General features: G+C 37.5%; 1 protein-coding gene across 4 annotated transcripts in view; it reads left to right on the forward strand.

The window, feature by feature from the left end:
- Positions 1-25,291, forward strand: part of Pou6f2 (POU class 6 homeobox 2) — a 502,001-nt gene that overhangs the window by 92,767 nt on the left and 383,943 nt on the right. For all 4 annotated transcript variants that reach the window (XM_052728712.1, XM_052728713.1, XM_052728715.1 and 1 more), the window contains exon 2: positions 24,786-24,957. In XM_052728712.1, coding sequence (XP_052584672.1) covers positions 24,786-24,957 — 172 coding nt within the window. The remainder of the gene's footprint in view (positions 1-24,785; positions 24,958-25,291) is intronic.

The raw sequence follows: 25,291 nt of genomic DNA on the forward strand, positions 1-25,291 counted from the left end.
AGTAATTAGAGATAAGTTAAATTATTGTCATGGATATGTGGAATTGCAGGTACCAGATGACATGACCCCATTATTTACAAAGTATTAGGAGAATAAATTATACTTTGTATGGTTAGATGTCATAATGTGGTGCTACATATGAGTTTCACGTTGTAATAGTTCATTACAATTCTATGTAATTCAAATAACAAGTAGGACAGCTACAAAATATGAATTGTTGGTAACTTCCACCTGACACGTTTTATTAATTTAAATATGCTCAACTAATGACTTAAATACCTGCAATCTTCATTTTATCTTTTCAAATTTATTTTGTAAATATAATCTGAATTTTATGAATTACAACTGTTTCATTTCCTGGCAAGTAATAAATAGCGCAAAAGATTTAGAAAAATAGAAATGTAAAAACTTCCCACCATTTGGAAAGAAGACATTATAGTACGTAATATTGTAGACGTTTTGTGTATCATTTTTCTAGTAAGGTAATAAAACAGCATGGACCCAATGAAAGAGCATGACTATTTTCATGTCTTCCAAAGAATGACCACCTTGCCATGGAATTCCTGGAAGCTTCAATAACTGAAAATTTTAAATGCTACATTTAGAAATAAATAAGATTTCTAATTTGGAAATGGTATTCATATTGAGAACTGTTAAATCACCCTAGAGAAGTGCGTACATACTTCTTTATTCCCCCCAGCATTCCTAGTGTAAGAACATAAAGAATTGTCCATTTCTGCTTCTAAGGGACTCCAGAAGACAAAGAGCACCTTTAGCAAAGTCAATCTAGTATTTAAGGTGAATGAACAGAGCTCACAGGTATAAAATACTACAGTAAGGATGAGGTGCCCATTCACATTCACATTCACACTCACATACAACAAAAAAGGAGGGAGACCAGTGAGTGTCACCAAGGATGTGGAAAAGTTGGAACCCTCAGACCTTGCCAGTAGGAATGCATGATATAAAACGAAACGAGCCTCCTTAGAAAGCACAGCAGCTATTGTGGAAATCACTTTGGTGGTGCCTCAGAAAGTACTTGTGGTACAGGCTTGGAATTCCAGCTATTCTGGGGATGTGCATCGGAAGCTCACAAGCTCACACTCAAGTCCGTGTGATCAACTTCATAAAACTCTATCTCAAAATGAACAGAGGACTGGGGATATAGTTTCATGATTGAATATTAGCATGTGAGGCCCTATGCCCAATCTCTAACTCAGAACAGAAAAATATTTAATGAATAATTTCCAGTGGCCCAGAAATTATCCAGGAGAATTTGTTCTTAGAAAATTGAAAACATAAAACTTCTCTATGAATGATCATCAACAATATTTATAGTAGCCAAAAGGGGAAATAACTCGAGTCACTATTGATTGGTTAATGGCTAGAGAAAATGCTACATGTCCATAATGTGGGCAAACTTTGATGTAAGCTAGGGAAGCCATAAATAGAAGCCACACACTGTGTGAGTCCATCTGTACACAGTTAGGCAAGTCTACACATACAGAATTATTAGTGCTCCTTAGCTCTCAGGGATGATAAGGAACTCTTAGCTAAAGAGTTTCTCTTTGCAGTGTCCAAGTGTACACTGGGATGGTGGTTGCATACTTTGTAAACAAGCTAAAAACTGTTTGTATCCTAGAGAATATACTATGATGCTGAATTTTATTACATTTAAATTATGTCTAAAATATTTTCCAAGTTTTCATTCCGATAATGAAGAGCTAAAAACATGAAAATTTGCAAAATCCCCAGGTAGAATGAATAGTTCATATATTTATTATTTATTGTCCAAACTAGCTTCAAGATAGATGAAGGTTGAGTAAAATGTCGGATTCGGTATTTACCAGTGTGCTGCAATTGGATACAGGGAGGAGAATGTGCCATTTTCCCCTGCCGTTTTCCTTAGGAACAAATAAATTAATAAAAACTTAACACAATAAAGCAGCAGTTCTCGAAGAATTTAATCTCAGATCCACAGTGTCTACTTCTCTCCCTCCCTCCCTCCCTCCCTCCCTCCCTCCCTCCCTCCCTCCCTCCCTTCCTCTCCTCCTCCTTCTCTCCTTTCCTTTCTGTCTTCAGTGTGTGTATATTTGTGTGTATGGGTGCATATGTGTGCAGGTGCATGTGTGTGCATGCACATGGAAGCCATAGGACAGTCTCAGGCATTGTTCTTTCGGTGCAGGCCACCTCTTCTTTGAGACAGGGTATCTCTCCAGCCTGGAACTCACCAGAGAGGCTGTTCTGACTGGCCAGCAAGCCCAAGAGATCTACCTGTCTCTGCAGCAGGATGACAAGTGCACACTCTCATGCTCAGCCTTGGTCTGGAACAGGGGTTCTAGGACTGGAACTCGGGTGCTGGACTGATTGAACCATCTCCCTGGCTGCACACTGTATCCTTAAAAATTACTGAAAACTGCTAAGAATTTTCACTTATGTGAATAATACCTATTCATATTCATCAAGCAAGACTTACAAACTGAGGAAATTAATTTTGACATTTTTTTTTTTTTTTTTTTTTGGTTTTTCGAGACAGGGTTTCTCTGTGTAGCTTTGCGCCTTTCCTGGGACTCACTTGGTAGCCCAAGCTGGCCTCGAACTCACAGAGATCCGCCTGGCTCTGCCTCCCGAGTGCTGGGATTAAAGGCGTGCGCCACCACCGCCCGGCTAATTTTGACATATTTTAATGAGCTTGAAAGTAGTGAAAAATTCGTTGTATGCTAATAACTTTTCAAATCGAAACTGTACTTTTTTCAAGTAGAGTAACTTTGAATAGTGATATTATTTTGGATTTTGACAAATTTCTTCAATAGGTATTCACGGAAGACAGTTGAAGTCTTAAATCTACCACTTTGTTTATTCTGTTCTGATATGTTTATAAGAGTTTTATGAAGAAATTCAGAGCTATGTTGATATGCAGTTGTGTTAAAAAGTACTACTTTCATAGTGCTTTAGGACAGTTGTGGTTATTGCTTGATCCGCACGAAAACCTGATAAAAGGTGAAAAGCAATAGCTTTGTAAGGCTTAGTTGCATTATAGAATCAAAATGCACAGTAATAAGTGCATGATCTCACTACATTATAACCCATTCACATGCTTTGCACTTTGGATGGTTCTTCTGTTGATATGTAATTATGCAATACAAGGCACTGATTATCTGGGCATGTCTTTCCAATGCTGGCCCATTATATAATATGAAAATCATATTAGATATTCAGCACTGGCTGAATGAGGGAAAGGCACTAAGGACTGACATTATCAAACTTTTGGTGATGGTAAAGTTGCTCAAAGTTCTGTTTTATTTTCTGAATGTTCAAAAATTTTATTATTAACCACAAATTCTTTCAGCTGTTTCATCTGCAGTGACAGGCTCACTTCATTCATTTCCTACAAAGTATGTGCTTGACAAGGATGAAAAACTGAAGAACTATGGCTTGTCATTGTCTTTTTCTTTTTCATGTTCACAGCTTCAACAATCACAGAAATGCTTTTCCTAAGACAATCTTTCTACTTTGGCATGTAGCCAAGGTATTTTATTTTTTATGTCCTAGTTCACAGCACAGAACATTTCAAAAAATGTACTCAAGGTTTCAGTTTAGTACAATTAATATTGGTATCACTCCAATAAGGACTTTTAAATGAACACTGACTGTTTATTTTTGTTAAATTTCAATGTGACTCCATGGGTACTATATGTGGGTGTCATTCCATACCATTGTAAGGATTTGTACCAAGAAAGACATCAGCAATTTCATCCACAATTGCATTTGCAGCATGGGTGTAAATGTTAACACAGACAGTATAATTATTAAGGACTTAGGATAATAACACTGTAGTATTTTGCTGAAAAGAATTTTGATCCTGTAGATTCCTTTATGGATCTTGGAGACTTTAGGAATTAGCAAAACCATGCTTTGAGAAGAATTGGTGAGTGAGAGAGCTTGAATGAGAAACTATATAACACATGCTTTTCCTCATGGAGTAACATATGTTTTGAGTCAGCATGAACATATACCTACCACTTGATATTCTTTTTTACAGTCACGTTATCATAGTATTATGAAGACTAACAACATAAGTAGAAGGTAGCAACCATCCACTCTATCCTGACACATGGATGTTAGTTACCATGGAAAAGCATGATTGGGGATACTGTATTAGCATCCCATACATTGGTTACCATATTTGTTAGGTATAGTTTCAGAGCATCAGCAAGACACATAGATCAGGAAATGATGAATTAATGCTACATCAATGAAACTAAAGTACATAACCAAGTATGGTAGAGCATGCCTGTAGTAATCCTAGGGTAGGAGAGACTGAGTTAAAAGGATTTTACTGAGATCAAGACAACCAAGGTTACATAATGAGTTCCAGGTCAATCTGGACTGTGTAGTGAGATCTTGTCCAGCATCACCACCCAGGCAAACAGAAAAAAAAAACTAAACAAACAAACAAAGTTACATGAAAAAAAATCTTAGTGTAGCATGGTTCTTGAAACAATGACACTAAAGACAAATAAAAAACTATTGGAAGGCTCTGCAAATGGGGCCAGGAATGTAGCACACTGCACTTACTGAGGATCTCAGAAAGATTTGGTGATCCATTTAAATGGGCTTCTGAAAAACAGATCAGCATTCCCTTGGGCTAAGGAAATAATAGTCTGGATGACTTTTTTTTCTGAAGGGTAGATTAAAAATAAAAAAGAACAAAATTAGACTCATATAAAGATGCCACAAAAAATGAAAATAAGCATCGTTGTGAACTTTATAAAACAGAAAACCTGTAAATAGAATGTGTGCTAAATATACAGGAAGGCTTTAGAAAATTCATTTGTAGACTTAACTCATAGCCTTCCTACCATGAGATCAAAAGTCATTATAACAGGAATAAAGACCGAGGGGAAAGACAGCAGGATGACATGCCAAGCAGAGGTCCCTGAAATAAGAAAGCATTTTAGTGACAAATCAAAATGAGAAAAAATATCACTAGATGATCAAAATACAGGCTGTTATCAATGTTTAAGAAAGTAGTGACTAGGCTAGAGGAGCTAAATGAAAACAGATACATTTGATGAAGAAAAAATGGTCAGCAATCTAGGCTTTTTGAAGATGATATGAAAAGAATTTAGAATAAGGCAAGGATTAAGTGCAGGAGCATCCCTGAGAAATGAAGGCTGAGGAGGTTCTCTATTCTAAGGAAATCAATGATGAGCCTCACCCTAGAGACACCTTGGATTCTGTTTTAATAAAAAAGAGAAAGAGGATAATTATATAAGCATGCTCCTGGAACCAAAAGAATGTTATCTAGAAAGAACAACAATCTGGTTAGTTTCAAAATATCCTCATTGAGAAACAAATTTAGTCAGACAATTAAGTGGCCTCTGAAGAATTTGAGCCACAAGTTACAATAGAAAAAAAATTTAGTCAGCTAAGACATCTTTAATGTATGAAGGCAATAGAAATATATCATATTAACAAGGGCTTGAGAAGCATATCATTGTCACGTGATTTTTAAAAATTACTAAAACATTAAGATAAATGAAGATTAAAAAGGTAAAGAAAGAAGGCATCATCGACTTGGTTGGTGCACTGTTTCTGGGTTTGAAGCCAACTAAACAAGGACTGAGCAGTGATTCTAAATGTAGTTAAAGAATTGTATGCAAATGAAAACACTAAAAGAAAAGAAAAGGTTTCAGAGTATGAAGTATTTTCTTTTTAAAAATATTTATTTTTATTTTATTTGCATTAGAGTTTTGCCTGTGTGTATGTCTATATGAGAGCATTGGATTCCCTGTAACTAGAGTTTTGAGCTGCCATGTGGGTGCTGGGAATTGAACCTGGATCCTCTGGCAGAGCAGTCAGTGTTCTTTTTTGTTTGTTTGTTTGTTTTTATTTTTTGAGACAGGTTTTCTCTGTGTAGCTTTGTGTCTTTCCTGGAACTCACTCTGTAGCTTAGGTGGGCCTCGAACACACAGAGATCCTCCTGCCTTTGCCTCCCAAGTGCTGGGATTAAAGGCATGTGCCACCACCTCCTGGCCACAGTCAGTGTTCTTAACTACTGAGCCATCTCTCATATGCAGCTCTAAATTAAAGGCTTAGAATGAAGTGTGTGTTGGTGGTTGCATGTTATATAAAGCACTATTAACTCACTTTATTATTATTATTTTTTAGCCATAATCTCAACATATGCCCGTGCTAGCCTCAAACTCTTGGTCATCCTGCTCCCTGAATACTAGGATTATGGGTGTGTGCCACCATGTCAAACTCATCAAATATTGTAGAGAGGAATTTTTAAATGATTTCCTTATATTCTTGACTACAACGATTAAAAACTAAAAGCCATATGTATAGACATATATATTTTAATGTTTACCAATTGAAGAACCTAAAGAAAGATGTAAAACTTTGCAACTTCTAATGAAGACCAACTGAAAAACCACACATCAGAGGCAAAAAACTCAAAAGAAAGAAAGAATACTTGAAATTAAAAATGAAAATAGGTCTGAAACTAATAATAAAATAAAACAAACAAATAAAAAAACAGAATAAGCCCTAGATAGCAAACTCAGATAAAATATACTGATTATGACACTAAACATAAATGTTTTAAATTTTCATGAATTATGTTAACTGCAATCTTGCACTGAATTGAATTAAAAGAAGTTTAGGTACTTTAAAAGAAAGGGATACACTTAAAATATAAAGATAGTAAAATCAAAATGTAAGAAATTATCATCAGGGAAACTCACGGCAAAGCAGAGGTCAAAATAAGAAGTGTTAACAAGGACAAGTTTATTATCCTGATTTAGGACTACAAACCAAATAAAGTCTAAAAATATATAAAGCAGAAAATCTGAGAAACTCAATAAGATAAATTTAAATCTGCATTTGAAAAATAATTTGCATTAATCAGTCAATTGTAGCTAGACTAAGGAAACACAAAGTAAATAATGGCATTAAATAACATAAACCATAATTTTAAATGTTTAGTTTGTATAAATTTAGAGCATACTAAAATATTATGTATTCATAGGATATTGCCAAAAATTAACCTTAAAGTATTCTTCAAAATTGAAAAACAACAGAACTCAAAAATGAACTAAATTTTAAATTATTGATAAAATTTTAAACTTTGCTAAATTTAAAATTATTGTTGGGTCAGATAACAGAAAAAAAAACAACACAGGTTATACCATAAATTAACAATGAATTAAATGATGACTATGAGAATTCCCTTCGTATAACAAATTTATAACCTTTCAGTCTGTCATTACTCCTTTAAAGGAAATCTAAATTAACTAAGTGTAAAAATCAAAATTCTTAGGATTTGGGGAAAATACATAATGAAAGTATAAATAGATGAATTTGTTTCAAATATTGGCACATGGGAGAGCTAGTTCATTGTGGGGGAAACGATCATAAAAAAAAAAAAAAAAAAAAACATTGGATGAATCTAAATGGCAACAAAAGAAAACCACAGAGCATTCCTAAGACAGGAGGATTAATGGAACATCTGAAGGAGATTGAGATGAAAAAGTAATATTCCAAATATCATTCAAATGTACCCAAAAGTCTTGACGTGATGGGTGAATTTACATGGAAACATGAGTGATTTAAACTAAGTAATAAGGGTAATACCATAGTAAATTTATGAAATTGTTTTAAAAGCTCCCAAAAGGAAAAAGACAGAAGAAAAATTACTCACTCAGTACAGATAAACACACACACACACACACACACTCACGCACCATATTACAAATCTGAGAGTCCTTAGTTTTTTATTTGACAAATGAAAGTATGATATTCCAGTAAGTTAATCTATCAGTTAGTTCTAAAATCCTGTTTGAGAAACTAAGATTTTTCAATTAATGCTGTGCACCTAGAGAAGTTTAAAAAAAAAAAAACCCTATTAACAAAATCACACAAAATAAAAATGGTACATATATCTTTTTGCGCATAGAGAAATTTCTAATTATAAAATAAATAGAATAATATATAAAGGACAAATATGACTGGATAAATTAAAGAACCAACATTATTAAAAAGCAAATGCTAAGAAGAAAAGTATAGAAAAGAAAGTCATTGGGGATGTACACAACTTAAAATCAGAAATTTTGCCAAGTTGTATTCTATTTTCCACCTTTACTCTCAATTTCAACATCAATGAAATGAGAAAAATGACACTCTTGATTATTGAAAAGTTCAGAATAAGGTATATATTCTCTCATACATACATTTGTATGTATGTATATATGTATATGTATATATGAGACAGATGTCATTCTTCTGTGTTCAAAACACTGTCAACTATCACTTCACACAATTATTGGTTCCATAAAGCTGTACCATGTTTCACGAGAAAAACACTGAGATCCCCCAACAGAAAGATAAGCAAAGGACATGAGTAATTTATAAACGAGGAACTACAACTAGCCAATAAACTTGAAATTTTTAACCTTGGTAATGATATGCAAATTAAAACATTAATAAAACTCCACATTCCAACTAATAAATTAGAAAAATATTAAACATATAATACAAAAGAGAAGCTTTCTCATGAATTGGGAGCATAAATTTTCCGCAGCTTGATCTTGAAGGCACTTTGGCAATGGTCCACACTCTTTCAACCTTCAGTGTTACTCCCAGGAATATATTTTAAGCTGTCAAAATTTTATTTTTGTATGAATAATTAGACATATTTTAAATCAAGAGACTTTATGGTTTCTGATAACAAATTTATCAATGAAAATAATTCTTAAATTATTTTACTGTGTACACTTATGCATTTATAGTTGTTTTATGCTATACATTTTGCCACTAAAACATATAGCACAAAATTGAAACACTGAAATGAGTATAAACTCTAACATTTTCTCCCTGCACCTCAATAGAAAATCACCTGATCTGTGAATATCTTGTTTCTAAGACCTTTGTTCTGAACTTTGTCCTAACTCTGTAGCTAAAAGGAGTGGAATAAATCATGTGACATCATTCAAAGTAAGTGTTGTCCAACTGCTTGGAATCACAATTTTAGATAATATTTAACTTTGAGAACATAAATGATGTAAGCAAGGGTGGATATAGTCCCTCCTGGCTAGCTCATCTTCATAACTCCAGGACCTAACAAAGAGCACAATACTTACTAAATATTCACCAAATAAGTAACTGAATTGTTAAAACAGGTCCTAGCTAAGTGTGATGGTACACAATGGTTGTAGGAGCTGGAGGCAGGAGTATTGCCAAGTTTGGCCAGCCTTGAAGGCATAAGGAGACCCTGACTCAAACACACATATAAATACATGTACAGTCAGTAATTAAGTAATTAAAAAAGTAAAAACATGACACTGACTTATATGTACAATCTGATTCCAAAAACACTAAAAAATATTGTATACAATCTAATATATGTGTCAATGTGTTTCTTTCTATATATATACACATATGAACTTTTGTATATATATTATTTTCAGAAATTTCTACAATTTCTATAATCTTTAATTAAAATTTAAGGCTGATATTCTTCAACTTAGCTAAAGTTGAAGATGAACTATGGCAGTTTTGAAAGGATAAAAATCTGTCTAGACTATAAGAAATGAGTAGTTTAAGAACCCCAATTTTGTAACTCAAGATGACAGAAAAAGAGGAACGTAGAAAGCTTTTCTCTTATTTAAAATTATAGTCAGACCTGTGTATTGCTATGGACATTTCTAGATACTGAGGAGCTTGGCCACCCCTCCTTATTCTGTTCTGTAGGCACATAGTCAGAGTCAGTGTTCATAAAACTTTTCCAACAGCCTTGTAATCAGCCTAGATCTCTGAGCCTCCCTCTCTGAGATCACTTCACAAGTTACAGAGAGGGCCTGAGAATCTGTAACCTACACCCTACTCAGGGTTGTGGCCCACAGGATTTGAAGAACACAGACAAACGAATCATGAAGAATGTAGAACCTCTTGCCATTACCTTCTTGCAGACCTGCAGACCCCAGAATGAGGAACAGTAGCCCAGGAGGAGCTGCAGTTAGGACTTAAATAGCACTATGTCATCTACTATGACTACAAACCAAAAGTTGCCTTGAAAGGATTCTTAAAAGCAAAACTTCCATCAGGCAATGTAGCAATGCTTTCAGAGACATGCAGATCTCTGTGAGTTCAAGTCCAGCCTGGTCTATAAAGCAAGTTTCAGATCAGCCAAGGCTACATACTGAGACATGGTCTCAAAACAAAACAAACAAACAAAAACCAACAAAAGTTCCTAAGGTCCCTGAAAACAGTTGAAAGGGGACTTTTTACCATGTGAGACCAGATCTCTTCTATAAAACACTGAAAGTTCAGAGGAGGCTGGCTTGGTGACATAACTAGGAAGGAGGTGTCAGACCTGGAGAGTCCTGTGGAGTCTTGCAGGTAGTATTCTTTCTCTGACAAGCTTGGTTGTATATGGCTATTAAGCTCCACTGGGACAAACACTATTTATTTATTTATTTATTTATTCATTCATTCATTCATTTATTTTTTTGTTTGTTTATCCAATCTATCTATCTACCTACTTATTTATTTATTATAGGTGTCTGATTGGAAGCACAGATATGGAGGTCAGAGGACAAATTGTAGGAATCAGTTCTATCGTTCTATTATGTGGGTCTTGGAATTGAACTCAGGTCATCAGGCTTGGCAGCAAGTACCTTTATCCACTGAGTTTTCTGGCTCATATGTGTGTGTGTGTGTGTGTGTGTGTGTGTGTGTGTGTGTGTGTGTGTGTGTGTATATATATATTCTTTCTGTTTTTTTAAAGTTAGTATACTGGTTGGTTTCATCATGGTCTTTTCTTACATGTGTGTCATTATACTTTGTTCTAGTTGGGTTCCTTTCACAACTGCCCTCTCTTATGCCTGTTTAGCTGCTGACTGATTCCTCTCCCCGCCAACACCATGGTCTCCCACCCTGCATTCAGGTCACATGTATTCTGTTATTCTCTCCTTATGCCCTTCCTTAAGGTGTATTCCTCCCCTTTTTGATCCTCTTTCTAGTTTTATGACCTCCACACATGCAATTAAAATAGTTATTTTTATTTTATGTGCATGAGTATCTTACCTGCATGTATATTTGTGCAACATATGCATCCAGTACCCATGGAGGCCAGAAAAGGAAACACACAGCTGGTGGCCACCATGTAGGTACTGGTAATTGAACCTGAGTCCTCTACAAAAGCAAAACATGCTCTTAACCACATCTTAATCATATCTCTGCAGTAGGCTATCAAGCATATAGGTCTATCAAGCCAAGGAGCTGTACATCTAGGTCATGTGGTAGATGTATTTACAGATTTTGAGAATTCTCAACACTGATTTCCAGAGTGACTATACCAATTTGCAATCCCAGTATTAGTAGCTGAGGGTTCCCCTTTCCCCACAGTCTTGCCAGCATTTGTTGTCAGTTGTTTCCTTTATGTTGGCTATTCTGATTGCATTTTCCTAATTGCTAAGGGTGTTGAGCACTTTTAAAAATATTTCTTAGCTATTTTTACTTCTTCTTTTGAGAACTCTCCTGTCCAGTTTCAAAAACAGACATTATTTTAGTTGTGAGAAGTATACACAGATGATAAAGTGACTTTTTAAAGACTGCCTGGGGAGTTCTTCCAGTGCTAAAAGACTGGCCTTCAGGGATATTGGAGCCTGGATCCCTTCTTCTCCTGGTCATCAATAATCCAGTCTAGCCCAAATGGGCCAAAAGACATGGCCAACATGGGTTCTGGAAAGACAGATAAACAGAGAGATAATTAATTTCATTTATTTCTTAAGAGAAATTAAATTGTTTCCATGACTATTAGGGTAAAACATTTATAAATGTGACTTAAATTTGAGTTTTCATGAGATTTGAGTCATTGAATGTTTTCCTGGTTCCATAAGAACAACAACTTTGTGCTGTTCAATAGTCCTTATTCCAAATTTGTGTTTTCAATTAAAGTTTTATCTAGTGCCCAAACTACCAGGCATTTCTCCATTCTACTTTTACCTTCCTCCAAAATACCCTTGTGAAAGAGGAGTTTGATCCTGACATGACTCACATGTGAGTTATTGTCAATGACAAGGGACTGATTCTCAGATCTGGTTAAATCCCAAGTCCTCACGTTAGCCTGGAGGCCCCATGCGAGCTTACTGTTGGCCATTGGCAACTTTTAGTCCCTAGGGGGTACGCAAAGTTTTTCAGGACATAGTCTTTTTTCCTGTTACACCCACATGACAATTCTTCCAGTCTCTGTGGTTTCTGCCCAAGGGTCCCTTCCTGTGATACAATAATGATCAGTAGGTACATTTGGACCTCCATATCCATGGCTTTCCCTAGATACTTTTGGGCTTCCATATCTGTGGCTTGTACCAGTAAATGCAACCAAATATAGGCCAAAACAGTTTTTGAATGTGTCTATAGGGTCAGCAAGATGGCTCAGTGTGTAAAGGCGCTTGCTGCTAAACCTAATGACTTGAGGTCAATCCCAGATCCCATCATCTCTGGTTCTCACATGGTGGAAGGAGAGAACCAACTCTCATAACTTGTTCTCTGGTATCTGTGTGTGAGCATGCTTGCATGCATACACACAATTAGCATAAATGTAGAAAAATAGATGTATTTGTAACAAATTTGTACATTTTACCCCTGTTCTCATTCCTTAAAAGTACAGTATAACTATTTGCACAGCATTTACACAGTACCAGATATTCTAAGAAAACTAGAGCCGATTTAAGAACACAGAAAAATATGTTTAAGCTGAAGACTGGTATTTTTTTCCCCTCAAGACAGGGTTTCTCTGTGTAGCCCTGGCTGTCGTGGAACTTGCTCTGTAGACCAGGCTGGCCTTGAACTCAGAGATCTATCTGCCTCTGCCTCCAGTGTGCTGGGATTAAAGGCATGTCACCACTGCTCAGCTCAAAGACTGGCATTTTATACAAAGACAACATCCTAGGATTTGTTTCTGGACCTTGCTCAGTACAACTTCAGTTTTGCTCATAGCTTTCATTACCACTCATAATTGTGCTTTTTCCTTAATTATTTACTTGGCTTTTGTTGGTCCTCCTCTCTATAATTTTAATAGCAAAGGGCTCTAAATTCTATGTCTCGCATAGTGATATACTCCTGTCATATGCAAAAGTGAGTGATATGTGATATGTGATATGTAGTATTCATAGATACATATTCTTAATACTAGTATTAAAACACTACCAATATCAAAGTTAAACAAAAAAAAATAAACTCCATAATCTCTTTACAAAAACAAATCAAACTGTCTTCCCCTGGATTTTTAGAAACATATTCAATATTTTAAAACCCATTGTAATTGGCTGGATGCTTTTAAATTAAAAAAAAAAAACTTGGAAATTCATCCTCTAGTTTGTCTGAATGCTAATTTCAATTTTTTTTATAGCTTATTTTAATCAATGTTTTCTCGCTGATTTGTTGAAAGGTACTGCACAGGTATGATTAGTTTTGCATGACATAATGAGGAAATAGTGCCCACAGGTCCAAAAGCCAAGAGCAAGTCTTCTAGACAGCTCAGTCCCATGCTGCCTCCCAGCGTGAAAGTCTATTAGTAGGCACAGAGTAAGCTGGTGCATGGGCCCTTGTAGTTGAAAAGTATGAGAAAGTAGTAGAAATGATAGTCCATTTCTCATTTGTTCTGCACCGGAAACAGGAAACGTTTTAGACAGCACATGTGTATGTGGGAGTCTAGCACAGAAGCCAGGTGGAGCAGAGTGAAGCAGGGCTGTACACTAGGCCAAATGTTAGGTATTGATTTGCTTTCTTTGGGGCACTGGTATATTAGTGTACACAGACACCAATATGGGGCACAGGTACATCATTGTCAGAGACTCCACTGACATGCTTGGTTTTGTGATAATTCAGCCCTCCATGAATTAAAGTTCTTTGTTCAATCTCTGAGTGTTCATCCAGGCAACTTAATAGTCAAGAGGCAGGAATCATACAAATGGAGGCTTCTAAACCCAACTAATACACTGTTTTTATAAAGACCTTATAAAAACATCTGATTTTATATGCTTTTATGGGGTGACTTCCCCATTGATTATAATGTGTCTGTTTTCCATCTGTCAATACGTTAGCTAGTCTGTGATATAGTAGTGCTGAGGGCATTCAGTCAACACTGCTTGAATATCGGACACAAACATAGTCACTGCGATACTCTATCCTCTCCATCATCAGAGCAGCTTTTGACTGCTGGATGCTAACCTGGCTTCAGAAAGCTCCTCAGAGTGGGAGATCCTATATCACCAGTTGCTGATGATCTCAATAAAACCAAGAGTTAAGTCAATAGAAGTTGAGGGTTCTCTGGGTGAAGCAACATCTTCATTAACAACCTCGATGATACCTAAACATTGCCTCAAAGAAAGGCAGTTTGTCAAGCCAGTGCGTGTATACGGCTCAGTCACTTGTATAGAGTGTGTCACATTAGCATTTAACAGAATTGCCAGCAAGTGTTAACACCAACAGCAAGTATGCTGAGGCACACCATAAGTGTCCAGTGCCTCTCCTCTTTCCTTTTCTGGTGTTTACCAGCCAGCAAAATATGTGGTGGTAGCAAATCTTTCTTGATCTTTCCTTTCCCCTGCAGTGCAGGCTACAGAACAACACCTTGTACATAATGAAATGTTAATAGATATCTGTTGAATTTTATCAGTTTTTGTCTTAAGCAGATCCCGGTTTTTAAATTGACCCCCATTTCAAAGGTTAGAGGTTAAAAGAAATACTTAAATAAGTCTATTTATAGTTTGAGTATTGGGGAAATCTGCAAAATAATTTTTGACAGAGGTTAAGAAAGCTAGCCAGTGAGGTGGGGATAACCTGTAAAATACAAACCACCCAGCTCATGTACTTGTGAGATCCCGAGAAGAGATTTAGATAATCTTTCCAATCATTCTCCCTCCTTCCCCACCCCCATCTCCTTGGAATTATGTTATCTCTGCTTCTCTTAAAAGCTCAGAAGCCTTTTGAATTGGGGCAGCATTCAAAGAACAGTCAAGGGTCACCCTTGGAATATTAAAGGAGAGTGGATTACCCGGAGAGGGAGGGCAAAGAAATGCTAGAGCTGGACCCTGCCATGTGCAGGCTGAAGGTAAAAGAGAGGAAGCCCACTAACTGCGCTGAAAGAAGGGGAGGACGCAGCCAGGAGCAGCCCCATGAATAGTCCCAGCAGGCTGTGTCAGGCTGGGGTGGGGGGAACATTATTGAAATCAATTAGGCAATGAATGGCCTTTTGAACAAAGTAGGATGGCTCCTTTAGAGAATGTGGAGACATCAAACTTATAAAATAAAATTAAAAGCCAGATGTGGTCTTAATCTGGAGATAAAATTCTATGGAATTTACAGCCCTCTGACAGTTACTTATTCCTTAAAATAATAAACCTTTAGGATTTATGGAGTAAATTCCTTCTCAAAGGACTTCAGAGTAATTTAGTTTTTTAAAAAAATAACAGGATTTTGACCTTTCTTTCATTTTTTATAGATATTGATTCTTGTTTTTGTTTTTCAAATAAAATCAATGCCTATTTAGTGGGGGCTTGGTGTTTGCCCCCACACCCTCCTGATATTTGGAGTAGGAAGACCCAAAGGCAGGCAGGCAGGCTCCTTAGCAGTGGTTACTGACTGATTTATTTTTGTGTATGTGTAGGGAGTAGATCAGAGTCTCTTTGAAAATATAATGAAGGCTAAGGAGCTCCCTTTACTAAGGTACCCAAACTCTCACACCTTGTCAGAGGGCAGTAAACAAAGAGCACAGAGCAAGCAATAGAGAAATCTCTTTTATTACTAGGCAGTCAGCAAGGTCTAAGCGCTATTTGAATTATTTATTTAATCTGAAAACGCATCCCATGCGGCATATGCTATTATTACCCCCATTTTCTTCCCAGGGAATTGGAGGCTCAGGGATGTAAGCCCTCACTCCAAGCCCTGCAGAGAGCCGGTGACCTCATGCCTGAACACAGGCTGCTGCTGGACCCAGTGTCCAGACACTCACCTCTGGCACCATGAGCCTGGGAAGTGGGGCATCACAAGATCCCCCAAGGAAAGCTGACTATAGAGAGAACTCACTGCAGACCAGTGGGTGTCTGTGCTCAGGTCTGACCAGGTAACCCTAGATACTTTAAACCACATGCCAGAAAAATCATCGTCACAATTTTAAAACACCAGAATGTAAATAGCATATTCTATGGTTTACAGCGCGCAGCAGGGCGTCCAACAGGGAAGATAGATCAACACCTAGCATATTACATAGAAATTTAGATCCAACTCACAAGGTACCATGGGCACATGGAAGTTTTGAACTGGATTTTCAGGAATATTAATTGGTCAGCAGGGGGCAGGATGGATTTTTCTACTAATTTATGGAAATTGAAAACATAGGAAAACATTTTTTTTTTGTTTTTTGTTTTTAACTCGGTATCTTTGTCATTAGAAGGGAAGGATGGACCTAGAGGCACTCGTATATTTAAGATACTTATTTAAATGCAGAATTAGAAAATTTGTAGTAAAATCAACCTTCAAACACCTGTGTGTGTTTCTATGGACAACTCTTGGGTGGCTGAGGAGGCTGGGAGAACAGTTGGTCTTGCAGTACTGGGTAGATTTTTCCAGAGAGAACCCAGGTAGACAGAGTCCAGAGTCTGACCCAAAGGAAGGAGCTCTTTGTTCTTCTGGGCTGCTCTGAGCCCTGCAGCCTTTGCTTTGTTGAGTTTATCTGCTGCTCAGTTTGAAGGCAGCTCCTCTCTCATTTCCCCCCATGTCCTCCCCCTTGCTTCCCTCACTATTAGTGAATCAGTCAAAATCCTTTGTGACTGGGAGCCTAGTTTGTATCAGACACATTGCTTTGTATTGAGGAGTCTGCCTGCTAAGGATTATCCAGTAGAAAATCTGTTATGATTTTGTCACATCTGAGATGCAGCATGGGAGGTTGGAGAGAGACAGCTCAGTAGTTAAGAGCGTGAGCATGTACTGTCCTTGCAAAGGATCTAAGTTGGGTTCCTAGCACCCCTGTTAGGCAACTTATAAATGCTTCTAACTCCAGCTTTTAGGGAATCCAATACCTTCTTCTAGCTTCCAGGAGTACCTGTGCTCACGTTTACACGAGTGCATTTGTGTGTGTGTGTGTGTGTGTGTGTGTGTGTGTGTGTGTGTATGTGTGTGTGTGCAATCCTGTGCCACACATTATTGTCTGTGTACACCAAAGAAGACAAATCCATACTTGAAATTTGGCTCAGTGTACAGCCCTGTGCATGCGTGTATGAGGACACACACACACACACACACACACACACACACACACACACACAATTAAAAATAAAATATCTTAGAGAGGCAACGTGGGCAGGCCTAGTAAAAGATTTCTTTGAGTATCCTGAAGACTTCGTACAAAACAGATGAGAGGAACCAATTTAGTTCTAAAAAGAAAGCAGGCAGTTTAGTTGTCCCGACTCTTTGAGGTCCTAAAGGTAAACCTCTGAAAATCTTGAGACTTTTCAGTCCTTGGCTTGGAAATCCCAGACTCAAGAACAAATTTTCCACATCTGAGAGACGAGTATGTCATTCTCATGACAGTTACAGATGTTGAACATACACAGGTGCACACCCCCCCCCACACACACAGACACACATCTGCTAGAACTTTAAAGACATTAAAAATAAATTTTAGTTAGAACGGAGATTGGATGATTTCTTTTTGTGACTCCTTAGCAGCTATCCACTCAAATTACTAAATGTAAATTCACTTCCCTCAGAACTATATTCTGCTTGAGGCCTCATGCTTATTTGAAGCTGTGAGATTATGAAGATTATGTGAATACAGGGTAGGTGTGTGCAATGTCGATATTGCTGCATAACCCCATTACCTAAAGACCCAATCCACATGAGCCAGATTGAACTCTTATTGATGCTTTTACACAAGGCAGCAGAAATCGAATTGATGGTGCTATTAGGTTGTCAATATCAGTGTCTCCCTCTCTTCCCAGATAAGTAGGCATGAAGCATTGTCCATATTGTCATATTAACTTCCAATGGGCCAAGACACTATAGAAGTTCAAGGTGATGTTCTAGATGAGGCGTGTCCAACTGCAGTTTTGTATAGAAGCTTTGTAGAAGCCCAGAACTTATGGACTCTTATTTGTCTGATCATTATGTTGTTATCTCCACCTACACACTTGGGTTGATGGGGTTTTGCTTATTGTCTCACTTGTGATTAGATACTGCTGTGTTTAGTGATGTCCTCTTGAACTGAGTTTGAGTTACCCCTAGAGTATAAGCACAGTTAGGAGTATGTGACAACATGGCATGGCACCTGGAAAAGGATAGAGACTCTAGGAAGAGAGGGCAGTCACTCACATATCTGAGGTTCAACTAGAGGAAAGAGATGCCTAAGCTTGTCATATGTTAAACTTACCCCCTGGTGAGTGAAATGTCATTCTCAGACACAAAGGCAATCAAATATTATGCTGTCTTGTTTTTTTCCCTTTCAGATGATTCTGGATATTGATCTTAAGCAAATAGTGCCTAGATAAAGTGTTGAAGACATAGAGGAAGTGGAAAATAGTGTCATAGCCAGGGTGCCTTCACAACAGAGGCATCAGGTTTTATCAGTTGTTTGAAGGCCCTCTTTGAGAGAAGTAGTAACTAATATTGCTGGTCCTCAGGAAATGAGGGCCTTGGAAGTAAAAAGAGGATCCACTATGGTAAATAGTAGAGTTTTCTTCCCCTTCAGTGATAGTGACTCCTACTCTAAACCAAAGGCCCAGAGAGATAATTAATCCAAGTCAATAGTTTTATATGGGACAGCAATATTGTAGAAAACAGTCTGCCTGTACAATACACTATATTCTTCAAATGTATTCATATGTATTATATATTTGAGTCTCACAATATTTCCCGGGGGATATAGAACATCATAGAACATCATTTGCAAAGCAAACTAAGATTGAAGAGATAAGAGGTTCACTCCTGGTCCTATGGATAATTACTATAAAAGTAAGGAACATCCATGATATTCCCCGTAGTGTTTTTAGAAAGCTACTATATGAATGCGATATTCTTTTTGAATTTTGAGTGCCTTGCTAGATTTTCACAGAATACTCATATATGTTTTATGTAGGTAAAATTTCACCATTCTAACTGTAGTGGAATAGAGGTAAAGATGAGAGTTGTGATTGCTGATTTGAGAAAAGAATTCCAGATTCAGGTCAACATTGTCTGTGTGAATCACTAAGGGACCTTCAGGAGCATGTGTGGACTTTTCTGACGAGCATTGCCTAGAAATGTGGGATTTGCTGCTTTTTCCCAAAAAATGATCCTTTCATAAATACAAGAAATTTATATTTGAAATAAAATAGTGGCAGGTGAGTGTATGGCATTTTTAGTGTACATATCTGATTTTCCTAATATTCAAGATTTTCCAGTTTTCAAAAATATATACATACATTAATTAGGAAACATAAAAATTATAAAAAATAGTATCTATTTCCAAAGGTTAATTATGTCTTTTAAAAGTTATTCATAAGAAGAGGTAATATTGAATGCATAAAAATTAGAGACAGTTAAACCTTAGGGAGAAAATATTCTTCAATACATTAAATATAGTGAGAATTGAACTACTTAACATGATAATTGATGAGCAAAAGAGAAAATTTGTTTTCTCCATGGCTTAAGTAACAGTATTCACTCTTGAAGGAATCGGTTCTCCAAGCCCACTATAGTCAGGGCTGTTCCTCTTCATTATTTTCTGTTTTTATATTTACCTCTTTTCTGTGGGAAAATTATACACAAAATATGATGTTGTGTTTACATATTAAACTGGATAGAGTTAATTTGCTTCTATATTCTTTTCCCTAAATGGAGACATATATTTTAAGAGTGGGAAAAATCCAACATACCTTCTTCTTCATAACATAGATATTATTTTTTTTTTAAATTTTGGTGTTGGTAATTTTATTGTAAAACCAAAGGATTTTTTTCATGGATTTTTGAAGGCTGCTAAGTTTTTTATATTGTCTCCCTAAGTAGCTTCAACTGTCAGTTTCATACTTGGTTTGTTTACAAAATATGCTGGACCTAGGTCAAGTTCTACTAAGAGGGGTGTGGCTGTTTCCATTGCTTGGCTGCCATTGGGCACGGGTGCTTTGCTGAATTCATAATTTCACTCTTCTTACTTCTCTGACTAGAAATTGAGAGTGATTATGCTTCCAAAAATTCTGTCAACTTACTGAAGGTCTTGAGCTGAATTATTCTATCTTTGCTTATCTGGCATTATTTTTAGCAAAAGCCCATGTTGAATTCGCCACAGTAATACAGTGTCCTGTAGCCACTCATCAAATAAAACTTAGACAGAAGTGCATTAGAACAACTCTAGTAAAAATTAAATTAAAGGATAACAGAAATTAGAGTAGGCTGAAAATGCATTCAATCAAGATATATTCAACTGAACAAGGATGTATATCAGATGTATGTTAACTGAACTTTTTTGGACTATCCATTTACTATGGAATATCTTGGAGACAAGATCATAGTGTTTGCATGGTTTGCTATGGTTATCTAGAGAGGACACTGAATGCGTCTGGGTATTGTACACTCTCCAGTGTCCTGTCTCCTATACTGCATTGCCCCATGTGTTTTGCCCAAGCAGAGCCAGCCAGAGACATATTTTGTCTTCCATTCTGTGGGGAAGAATAAACCCCTCTGGAATTGGTTATCTAGACTTAGTGCCAGCTGTGGCCATGCTAATTCTTCAGTTCCTACTTCAGGTCCTGGGGTAACCATAAGTTACTGGGTACATCTATTAGAACTTGAAATATAAGTTCAAAATTTAGCCATGTGTCTTAGGCTCAAGTCACTCAGCCTCTCTGAGCTCAAGTTCTTCATTCATAAAATGTTGATAATACCTTGCCTAGTGTATCTAACAGCAAATACATCTGAAAAGCTTGTCTGACAGAGGCAGTGAGTGAGTGGTTGATATTCTTTGACCAAACTTGAAGGAGACCTAAACAGGTTCTGTGCTGTTTTGATGTTGGAGCGCGGTCTCCCTGTTCACTTTAGGATGTGGTGAAAATTTCCTTCAAATTCTGCTAATGGAAAAATTTCCATTTTAAAAACAACTTTCTTATTTCTTATTCTCTTATTATTCTCTTTTCACTGTCTTGGTCTCTTGAGTTTCTAGTGACCCTTGTGAGTACCCTATAGTGGCATAGGCTATGTCCTGTTCTTGAACCATTGACACTTAAATATAAGACCACTTTCTCCTACAAATGTTTATAACCAAATGGTAGAGAGACCTTCATTTCTTCTACTGCAGTGATAACAACTTAAAGTGGTTAGTGTGAAAATTTTATTACTTTGTATTTAATTTTTCCCTTTAGCCATTTTTTCCCCTATTTGCTGCTATGGAGATCCTTGGACATGTTGAAATTATAGCTCTTTTACACTTCTGCAAGGTACTGTGTGGGTATTTATATTGGGAAGTCCTGTCTTCTCTTTGCAGAAAAGGTTTCACGGAACCATAGCACTTTGCAGAGAGACCATCTTCCCAGCCCAGTGTTACTTGAAAGAGGCACTCCCCAACCGCCCATAAGTCTGTACTCAGTGGTTACTGCTTGTGGCACATTTTCAAATGGACCTCCCTGTGGCTACAGCTGTGATTAAAAGCTGTCTGCTCTCTGACTCACTAGGGGTTTGCTATTTAACCATGTCATGTGCATACACACACACACACACACACACACACACACACACACACACACACGCACAGAGCTATGTCGTGGAATTTATAAAGTGTTTTGTAAAATGAAAACTCAAATGAATACTTTAATGACAAGCTGAATTTTCTAAGCTTTGGTCACTGAAAAGCAAGGGTTGGCAATCTAACCATGTATGAGATGCATAAAAGTAATTAAGGAAAGGAAAGCTAATGGCCAGTGAATATACACCATCGGACAGGACATGCTTTGCACACATATTGAAGTGCCAGTGAACTTATCAGCTTCATCTCAGCTCTTCCATGGGATTCAGGATTCAATTCTGACCCTTCACAGCTAAAGCAGGACAATATTCCTTTTTAAGTCTACCCAGATATTCATTGACACATGAATAATCCTGTGTAGCTTACAGGAATGCATTCCAAACAGAAGTTCACTACCAGTACCCCTTAGAAGATATTCAAATTAGCAGGACAGCCATAGAGATTGAATGTATCAAAGGGACAATTCGTCTTTCCCTTTAAGTTACAGAGTATTCAGTTCTTTAGAAAATAAAATGTTCTAGATTTTAAACCAAGGTTCTTATATTCTGTGACAAACGCACTATAAATACTATGAGATAACCAGTGTAGTTCCCTTCCCTACTCTGCCCATACTATTCACTGTATCAGAACAAAACACACACACACACACACACACACACACACACACACACACACACACACACACACACACCCCGAGTCTTCTGTAAATGTACAGGGGAGAATTCTGATGAAATTTTGAGAATTGCCTATCTCCTTTCTGTTTTGTCCGTCTCTCTCCATCCCCCAATGCCAAGTGCTCTAGAATCCAGACACCAAACCCAGGCTCTGGGATACTAATCTATCACCGGTAAATTTAGATTGACAATACCGTGGGTCGACCACATTGATTACATTGATTCTATTTCAAATATTTACAATATACTGAGACAAGTCTAATCTATTTTCTAAAGAGTTCAAGGTAGGTATCAGAGTTTCAGAGGGGGTAACAATGGAAAAATGTTTGTGGCTGCTATCTACACTAATCTGATGTTGACAGAGAGTAGTATTTTATTTAGTAATTAACAGTGTAAAGGGCCGAGGAGCTGTCATGTCGGTTCTTAGGCTAGGGAATGTGATGAAAGATGATATCTGCGATCGCATCCTTTCCACTTGTTTAGGATTGTCAGGATGAGAAATGTCAGCATTATGAAAGCTCAGCTCTGCTCTTGATATGATAAAACCCTTCAAAAGCCAGCCTTTCTCTCTCCCTCATCCCCCTCCTTCCTTGCTCTCTCTGCACTTGCTTTTTTATTTATCCTGTTTTGTTAGATGGCAGAAATATAATTCTTTTCTTTCTTCCTATTATAAGCCACCATTTTTGTTTTATTATATGTTTCACAACCCCTAATGCCCCACTGAAAATTACCTTGTTAAATGACAGTGTTTCAAAGCCATGAATCCTTTCCACCATTCCCTCAGAGGTTTGAAACAGTCAACAGACTGTAAAGAATAAATAATAAAAAAGTATTGATTATTTTGATGACTGTGAGATTCAATTAAGTATTAATTTTGCCCTCCAGTGGACCTATCAAGGTATTCAAAAGGGAGGATTCGGCTCAGCTAAATGCGTGCTGAGTGCTTCAGCCTTAAATAGGGAGAAAATGTGTTTACCTACAGTATTTGAAGAAGTGCATTGATGCACAGAGTCCAATATTTAAGTGCTGTGCAAATTAAGCCCTGGTGACAGTGACATTGTTTTCAGTGGTATGAGTATTGACTAAAGAAGTGCATTTGATGACAGCTTAAACTATTTGTATTGATTAACATTTTCATAGATTATCATGTGTCATATCAAATTCACTTTTCAGGCATGAATACATTAAAAAAAAAAACCCACAGGCATACCACAACCAATGTGATGATGGGCAGGGGAGCATGCTGCCCCACCTGCTCCTGCACGTCACCTGTTTCCTGCTCAGGAACCATTTAGGCATGAACTTGACAATAAATAGCTCCCAGATCACGAAGGAAAAAGGCAGTTTTTTGCTTTGCTTTGCTTCTACATCTGATATCTGTGCCAAAGCAATCTTAGTTTGCTAGTGGACTAAAGGCTAGATTTGGGGAGTATTCCTCTTCCTAACATGCCCTTCCAAACGAGCTGAAGCTAAAACTGGGCTAAATTATTGGGGAGAAAAGTTTTGCCTTTTTTTTTTCTGGACGTGATTCTTGATTCTTTTTTCTTTAATGCTCTGGGTGTATGATGCTCTAGGTAGCTGAATTATTGAAAACAGTTTGTAAGTATTTTCCCACTTCCTTAAAAATGTAAAGCAATTTCGTATATCTTGTTGTGTATTGTTTGCTTTAAAATGTGCATTTGATGGGGGTCAGCCTCTACCCCAGTCTGGGACCCATGTAGGGTAGAAAACTTCTAAGTGTGCTCAGAGAATTTACATAAGAAATATCTCTGATTCCACTGAAAGCTTGGAGCAGTCTTTTTTCTTCCCCCTGTCTCTTTTTCTCCACTCTTGGGATAGGGTTTAATTGCTTCTCCCCCAGGGAGAAGGCTTCTTAAAATAGTCCCCGTTCCCTCCATAGGGTGCCCCTTCTAAAGAGGTGCGTTGCTGGAGTACAAACCAGCGCTTTCTTTTTTCCCCTTACTGCATTAAAGACAGACAAGGTGTAAAAACATCCTTACAAAAGCACATCCCACAATTAAAGCTGTGTTGGTTAGGCTGCTTGCAAAGAAGTTTTTTTTTTTTTTTTCCTTCCTTTTTCCTCCGAAGCCTCCTGAATCTCTCACATGCTAGTTGAGCGTTAATAGGGTGGGGAGTAATGGAGAACTCATCGAATCTGTAATAGCTCTTCACTTGACTGCAGCCAGCAATAACAGCAGGAGCAGGCAGAGATAAGAGAGAGGAGAGAGAGGGAGAGTGTGTGTGTGTGGAAGAGAGAGAGGGAGAGGGAGAGAGGACACGCTCTCTAAAGCTGCCACTTTTTTCCTCCCCTTCGCTCTTTCCCCCCATCCTAGGATCCAATGATAGCCGGACAAGTCAGTAAGCCCTTGCTGTCAGTGCGGAGTGAAATGAATGCGGAGTTGAGAGGTGAGGACAAGGCTGCTACTTCAGACAGCGAGCTGAATGAGCCCCTGCTTGCGCCCGTGGAATCAAATGACAGCGAGGACACTCCCAGCAAGCTCTTCGGTAAGTCTGTCTAGGTATTTCATTTCAGTCCTACCATGTTGTCCGGAAGAGCAATCCAGCCACCACCATCCCAGCCCCCCTTTCCTCCTGCTTTTCATTCAATGTTTTTGTAAGTGCTAAAGAGGAGCTGCGCATTCTAGCGGGGCTAAGGCACCCGAGTCTATTCAGCTGGCGGGGAGGATGCCCTCCAAACTTTTTCACCAACAAGGAACTTACTTACTGTCCATTTTGACTTGTCAAGTAGTGTTGCCGTGCCCAGGTTGGAAATTATTCGAACGAAACAGAAGGAAAGACTGAAAAGAAAGAACGAAATGGTAATAATAATCGGGAAATC

Source organism: Peromyscus californicus, unplaced genomic scaffold (assembly GCF_007827085.1).
Source record: "Peromyscus californicus insignis strain IS unplaced genomic scaffold, ASM782708v3 Scaffold_8__1_contigs__length_139910024, whole genome shotgun sequence".
NCBI classification, from domain to species: domain Eukaryota; kingdom Metazoa; phylum Chordata; class Mammalia; order Rodentia; family Cricetidae; genus Peromyscus; species Peromyscus californicus.